Here is a 7874-nt window from a genome sequence, read left to right as displayed (position 1 = left end):
AATAAACTCATATCATTGCAGTTTGTCAGATTGAATCTTTCACTATGTTCAGAATTTCAGAAAGGAGGAAATTGGACATTACACTGTTCTATTGATATTTTTACCATCTCATCACTTTTCTTAGTTGATCATATAAAAATGGCAGTAAACTGTTGTTTTATGTTAAAAAGTTGTTAAAAATAGAAAAAAACATTTCAGAACAGTGCTGTCTTGTTTTCACTTTTCAGCATATATGCAACACTGTAAACACAATATAAGAAAAACAGATAAGCCAATTGTCATGAAACTCACAGGAGTGGTCAATCTTGCTAAAACGAAGGTTGAGTTCCAAAAATAGCATAATCGGGTCATTATTGTAGAAGTTATGCTGTTTTTTTCTTCACATTTCCTCAGACTCAATTCCTAGGCATGTTAACAGTCTCATTATTTAACTAGAAAATATAAAAAAGTGTTTGGTTGACATTTCCTGCATCTTTACAACATTGTTAGTTGATTTTATAAAAATGGTGGTAAACTTGTTATCGTGTATTGTGTAATATATGTGGTAAAGCAAATTACTTACACTTTCACTAATTACAGATAACAATTAAAGCGGAATCAAAAGAGTAAAAGGACAGGGAGTAATTGAGTGTAAATTAAGTTTTTCCAAGAGCCAACAAGTGTAGAACATGTTTTTGGTGTCAGAAAAAGATGGAAAAGGTCAAAGTCAGTAACAGTTAATGTGATTGGTCAATTTCATAACATATTTTAATTTTGATCATCTATTTATCAAATGATAACTGAGTTTTGGATAAGGTCCAAGTATGAGTAATCCAAATAATATCTTAGATATCTTTAATTGAAAACAAGTCTCTTAGGGATTACCTTATAAGGAAATGTTGCATAGTGACTTGCAACATGCGAATGGAAAATATTTTGTAATCACGCAAAGACAATGGAAAAGAAAACAAGTAAGTGCGTGATCAGTACGGAAAAATTGAGTATAAATATTTGTGAAGTTGTATGAAAGAAGAGTTGGTGAATAAACGTTTCAAAGCTCCAAACTGCTGTTGTCATTTCTTCACTATAACATAAAGTTTAAAAAATGGAAATAAACTCATATCATTGCAGTTTGTCAGATTGAATCATTCACTATGTTCAAGATTCCCGGAATGGAGGAAATTGGACATTTAACACTGATCTATTGATATTTTTCCCATCTCATCACTTTTTTCAGTTGATCATATAAAATGGCAGTAAACTGTTAATTTTGTTTTATGTTAAAAATTGTTAAAAATGAAAAAAAAAAAAACATTTCAGAACAGTGCTGTCTTGTTTATATTTTGGCATTTTCAAGGTGTGACTTTGAAGTTCCATGGGCCTGAAGACCTTTGCTAGTCACATTTTCTGAATATCCATGATACTAATATTTAATTATTAAAAATTGATGGTCGTTATGCTGTTCAACATTATGTAATATTGCATCAAAATTTGAAGAAACCCCTATTTTGGGCACTGCTCCCATGATAACCATTTAAGGAAAACCATGTCACTTATTGTTCTCAAACTTACAGAAAAGAAACATGGGACTAAAATACAGCTTCAGTAGACAATGCAATCTGTTTTGTAAATTTTTCTGGCAGTTAAACAGTTTTCTTGTGAAAATTTAATTTTTCACATATTGGCATTTTCAAGGTGTGACTAAGAACCTCCATGGGCTTGAAGACCCAGTAACATTTTCTGAAAATCCATGATACATATATTTTATCATTTAAAATTGATGGTCACTATGTAGTTAAGCATTATGTAATATTGCATCAAAATAGAAGAAAACACAATTAATTGTGGGTGTTGTTGCCATGATGACCATTATGAGAAAACTATGTTACTTATGATTGTCAAACTTTCAAAAAAAGACACACAGGACTAAAATGCAGCCTGAGTTGGAAAAGCAGTTTAATTGGCTTCTTTTTCTGGAAGTTATACATTTTAGTGAAATATTCATTTTTATTGTATTGGCATATTGATTGTGGGACTCAGAGCTCCCATGGACATGAAGCCAAATGGTAATCAAATTTTCTACATGTCCATGCTATTTATAGCCAATAATAAAAAATTGGTGATAATTCTTCTGTGATTTATTATGTAATGTTAAATCAACAAAAATCTTTTTGCACTGCTACTACAAACATTATGAAAAGAAAACTGTGTTACTTATTATTATTTTTAACTTACGAGTATGATTTTTAGCATTGGCATGCAGTTCAAATTAGAAAGCCAGCTCAATTGGGTTATCATTTATTATTGAATTTATGCAATTTTGTGTGAAATTTTCATTTTTCTCATTCTGGAATTTTCAAAGTGTGAACTTGAACTCCCATGGGCCTGAAGCCTTATGCTTCTTACACATTTTACCTACATTGGTATTACCTGTTGAGCATAATAAAATCTGATGTAGAATTTGCAGTTAAGCATAATGTCAGTTGGTCTCAGAATTGACAGTAGCCTATTTTGCGCATTGTTATTGTCCGCTTTTTGTCTGTACATAAGACAGCTTTGCTGCCTTGTTATTTTACTCATTTGCTCAGTGACTTTGTGTGCTTTTTCCTAGACTTTGCACTTGCTTATTTTTATTTATTAAATCTTTCCATTCTTGTAAATATTAAGTAATTAAACCTCATAATGATAAATGAAGGCAAATGTATTTTATTGAATATGTTTTACAAACTGGCTTACAACACCATTTCTTCAGATCGGATATACCAGTGCAGTATACTTAAATCAGTTTATTGCTGTATTTCAGATAAATTGGATTTATCTCCCTCGTTAGCATCACCGATAATTGAGCACGTACCTGGTGACTCTTTTCTATGGGAAGCAAAAAAGAGGTACATTAAATCCGTGCCGGCAGGTCTCCCATTTGATGTTCAAGTCGAACAGGTTAGGATCCCGCCTCATAGAGACGCAAGTAACTGTTCTTCTTCTGAAGCGAGGAGTGTGCATACGGAATCTTACGCACATAGACATAGTTCGCACATTTCTTCGGCATCTGTCTTTGTACCACAGCGGGCTTGTCAGGACCAAGACATGCAGCACTCACCACCACAAGTAAGTAAAATCAAAAATAAAATAAACCTACCGGTAGCTTAATGGAGTAAAGAAAATTCGGAAATACAGAATCTTTATAAGTAAGCTGTCACACAAATCTTTGTATGATTGAGGTGATTATTAGGCGAACTTAACATTTAGATAATTGTCATGCCACCCTTCGCTTTTTAATTTCCCTTTACCGTTATTTTAGTGCTTATTACATTAAAAAAAATTTTAGAAAAGCTTTACTAAAAATTAAGGCTCAAAACTTACTGCTGCAAAATACAACAAGGTGGCGGCATTACAAAGAGCTTTGAAATCAACTCCAAAAATCAATATCCAAATACCCATTTCTTATTAATGGGATGTTCAAATGTATATGATTTGGATGACTGGTACATAAAAGTGAAAATGCCATTTTCATTAAAGCAAAATCAGCTATAAAGTTACTGATACAGAATATTCTAAGCAATCCACATTTATCCTTGTTAAAACCAACAGAAATGCATCTTCTAGTAGCCCCCTCTAAAAAACAGGTACATGTAGTAAATATTATTTTGTTAATTTTTTATTTCTACCAAGAACTATAGCATATCCACATAAGATTGAAATTGCTGGAACAGGATTACCGATTAGGACCATTTTGGCAAAATCCCAATACACTAATAACACAATGTAATAAAAGTGACGTTCTTCTGGAAAACGACCTATTTTTTACTATTCTACTCATTTGGTCTGAAGATTTTGTTTTGCAATCTCCATCAAAATCGCTTTGGCAGATCGTGTGTTTCCAAGATATGAGAAAGCCTCCTTAAGGGCGATGTCAGGGTTAGACAAAGACTCATTAATTTCTGTCTTTACGTACATGTTTTAAAAATGGATGAATCTTCAGTGTCCACTGACTTAATTCCCTTATATTTACATAAATTTAATTTTACCGATGACGATGATTGTGGTAAAAATTCAAAATTGGTTTCTCAAATTTCTCCTTTACCTGAACACTCATGAACACCTTTTAACTCCAATTTCATGACACTATTGAGCACTTGAAAACCCTGTCAGATTTTGCGTAGTAGCCTTGGTTCAGATTTTATCTTAAAAGGCAATATAATACCTTTGTTTAATGAATCATTTTAATTTGTGTCTCATTACTCCATGACAAAAAATATTTCAACCAAAATGACTGCAGTAGATTGAAGCCCATGCACTTGTCGTCGCTTATGCCAATCTTTGTGAAAAGATCTGGATGAATGTATGCCCCATATCATTGTTGCCTTACCTCAAAATAGAAAGCTGTTAAAATGACGATAAACTTCTGAGGTGGCAACGTTTAGCAAAGAGAAGCATGAAAGCCGATATTTTATGTTTTTAAAGGGCTTTTTATTGTTTTATTGTTTTGTATTAGCAAAATGGTAAATAATTGGATTATTACATGCTCGCATAATGCCATTTTCGGAAGTTTAATGACAGTACCCTTAATTACACGCTCAAATACTTAAATCAAATGTGCAGGGTAACTTCCATTATATTTTCAGGTGGAAAACCCTTTTAATATCCTCCTCCTTGGAAAAACAGGGCATGGAAAAAGTAGCCTTGGGTGCACCTTACTCAACGATTTAAATGCCTTCAAATGCGGTGTTGGCCAAGAATCAACCACAAGGAAGTGTGAAAAGGGGGAATGCCGGTACAGATACTACACCTTGTCTGTTGTGGATACCCCGGGGATTTTCGATACCGCAATGACCCAAAAAGAACTTGTCGATGAAATATCTTCAGCGGTACTTTTGTCTCCTGAAGGTTACCATGTTATACTATTTGTCTTGAAATACAGCGAAAAATTTACAAAGGAAGAGGCGGCCGTCGTTGATCAAGTAGAAAAACTGTTCGGTCCAGATATGTATAGGTTTGTTATCATTGTAATTACTTATGCTGATGTGTACGAAAAACACCTGCAAATTAGACCCCAAATTACCCCAAATGAAATTGATTATATGACAAATATCCAAATAACCGAATTCCAGGTACTTTTTGAAAAATGTGGCAGTAGATTCATATTCTGTAACAATCTAGCCAATCCAGGAAAAGACTTAGAAAATGAAAGAAGGAAACTGCTGTATGAAGCCCAAAAATTGGTAGCACAGAACAAAGGTGCATGCTACACAAATTATTTATTCTTGAAGGCAGAAGAAGCCCTCCGAAAGTTGGAAAGGGAGCTTAAGGAGGCAAAGCGGGTAGCGCAGGCAAAGCAGAGAGCTTTAGAAAAAGAAACAAGTCTCTCCGTCAAGTATCAAGCAGATTTAGAACAGTCGGAAAGAGACATAAAATCATTGCTGAAGATTTTTACCGACTTGCCAACAGGAAACTTGATCCGAAAGTACAATAAATTTCCCAGACACATAAAAGATAGAATTTTGGATGAAGTGACCCCCGAAGTTAGACGACAGCTCCGTGAATCTGAAGAATGTTTCCCAAAAGATGCTTCTTGCATCGTTGCCTCTGGAGACATTTTGAAAATGGAGCTTCTGCAGCACGGAGATAAAGTCCAAGTTGTTCTGCCAGACGGCACACTGGACTATCAAGAGATCTTCATGTTTGGTCACGCTGATCCCAATACAGAGACTTCCTTCCTTGTGTTCACGACTGAGAACCAAAAACATCTATCCATCAGCCCGGGTCACTACCTGTATGTCAAAGGTCAAGATGGGAAGATGGCGATGGTACCCGCCAGGGATGTGCAAATCGACGATGACCTATACACCTACATTCCAGAAAATGGAACCATGGAGTTTTCGGCCGTTACTAAAATCAAGATGGAGACTTTGCAAGGGCTATACAACCCTCACACCAGGTGCGGCACCATTATTGTGAACGGCGTCCTGGCATCGTGCTACACTGAGGCTTTCTCACCAGTCTGGGCCCATCGCCTTCTACAGCCTGTGTGGTTCCTGTACAAAATGGCGCCTTGGATCAACAAAATCGTGGCCAAGGATGGCATGCCCTTGTGGTTGTCTTTTCTTAACATCGGAAAATCTGCGTGGGAGAAGATCGGACTAGCTGCTTGGCAGTAAACAGCGATAGAAAATTTGGGATATGGAGAAAAACTGTGTTGAGTTGATTTGGCTTGAGTGCGGCGACGGTCAATCAAATATCAATTATACATGCTTCTTTTATTTTTGCTAATATGAGAATATTTTAGAGTTTTTAAACATCGCATATTTGGCATCCGTCGCGAAAGAAAAGTGGCGTAAGACCAAGTTTTCGCTTTACTAATTTTGCTAATAGCTTATAGCCGTTGAAGAGAAAAATTGCGTGACGTCAAGAGATCGCTTTACTATAGCAGCAGCAAAATAAAGTGATTGATACAGGGAAAAGCACACGAATGAACAGAAGAAGAGAGTGGAGCGTGTAGTATAAACCTAACACTATATCAGCAGTATCTAAAACAGTGGCATTAGGAGGGGCAGGAGGGCCACGGAAGCAGCAATTACAGGATCATTATATAGCCTGTGGTGGCAACGGTTCTTTTTTAGCAGTAGCAAGAGCAGTAGTGGCAGTAGCAAAGTTTTTTCTCCAGCAACATTAGCAGACATTATAACTATAATCATTATAGCGTCCACGGCAACAGCAGTAGCAATAATAGCCGTGGGTTTTGCACCAGTAGCGGTAGAATTCGCACGTTTTTCGCATAAGCTCTAGCAGCGATAGCAGCGTTTCCTTTTGCATCAGTAGCAGTAGAGGGTGTGGCTTTTGCAGAAGCAGTAGTAGCAGTAGCAGTATTGGTTTTTGCACCAGTGGCAGTAGAATGTGTTGCTTTCGCAGTAGCTGTAGTACCAAAGCGGCCGTGCTTTTTGCACTTTCGCAGTAGCAGCACTAGGAATCGTTGTATATGCAGAAGCAACAGTAGAAGTTATGGCTGCTTAAGTAGTAGCGTTATATATATAGTGGTCGTGGGTTTGCATTAATAACAGTAGAAGACATGGTGCTCGTTTTCGTCTTATTAATACATCTAGTTGTCTTTGCATCTTTTTAATTGTTTAAAACGTTTATCCACCATTGTAGATACAATATGATTTACCTTTCGTTCACTACTTTTCAGCCGATTTTCATTTGACACTTGCTTAGTTGATAAGCACAATTGCTATGAAAGCATTCTTTAAAAAAAGTGCGTAAATTTCGTACGTCTAGTTTTATTTTCTTATTCAATGGCGCACTCTTTTTTCATTTTTTGTTCCTTTTTTTTTTGGGGGGGGGGTGTCTTTGATCTTTGCATACTTATATAGAAAAAAAAGATAAAAGTGAGAAAACCTTGTGTGGCAATAGAGTACACAACAAACCTGTATGGAAAAAAGACGAGCATGTAGACATTTCAATTATTACTAATAAGAAAATCATTGACAAGGGAAGGATTGATTTCAAACAATGTGGCACTCTTTGTTACAAGCCTTGGCACACACCTGTCTGTATTTCTTATGGCGCCTTCTCATTATGTTACTTAAACCACAGATACATGTCGCTCTGCATGCTCCAGCATTTATTTCAACATGAATATATATATATATATATATATATATATATATATATATATATATATATATATATATATATATATTTGGCTTTGAGGCAAAACGTGTCTTCAGTACTCTAATGTCCTTATCTGAGACAAAACGTGTTTTCAGTACTCTAATGTCTTTATCTGAGACTCTGTGTGTGCGTAACACAGACATTTGCCTTAATTTTGAAATTTTGAAATATTTACACAGGAAATGCACAGAAATATACGTTGTAGTTTGTATAATGCATTATGA

The 7874-nt window shown here is 35.5% G+C and overlaps 1 protein-coding gene across 1 annotated transcript; it reads left to right on the top strand.

Moving 5' to 3' along the window:
• Positions 1 to 4702: 4702 nt before the first annotated feature.
• Positions 4703 to 7608, top strand: LOC147759822 (uncharacterized). Its single transcript, XM_086995891.1, has one exon. It carries the CDS (start codon positions 4809 to 4811, stop codon positions 6135 to 6137), a length of 1329 nt encoding a protein of 442 aa, XP_086852017.1. The 5' UTR covers positions 4703 to 4808; the 3' UTR covers positions 6138 to 7608.
• The last annotated feature ends 266 nt before the right edge of the window (positions 7609 to 7874 follow it).

This window comes from Lingula anatina, chromosome 9 (genome assembly GCF_051362555.1).
Source record: "Lingula anatina isolate TDL-2025a chromosome 9, LinAna3.0, whole genome shotgun sequence".
NCBI lineage: Eukaryota > Metazoa > Brachiopoda > Lingulata > Lingulida > Lingulidae > Lingula > Lingula anatina.
Note: the sequence above shows the minus strand (reverse complement) of the source record. Positions and strands in the feature narration are given on the sequence as shown.

What these genes read in the sequence shown, in the direction of transcription:
- LOC147759822 (XM_086995891.1), top strand. Translation starts at nt 4,809, where the DNA reads ATGACCCAAAAAGAACTTGTCGATGAAATATCTTCAGCGGTACTTTTG.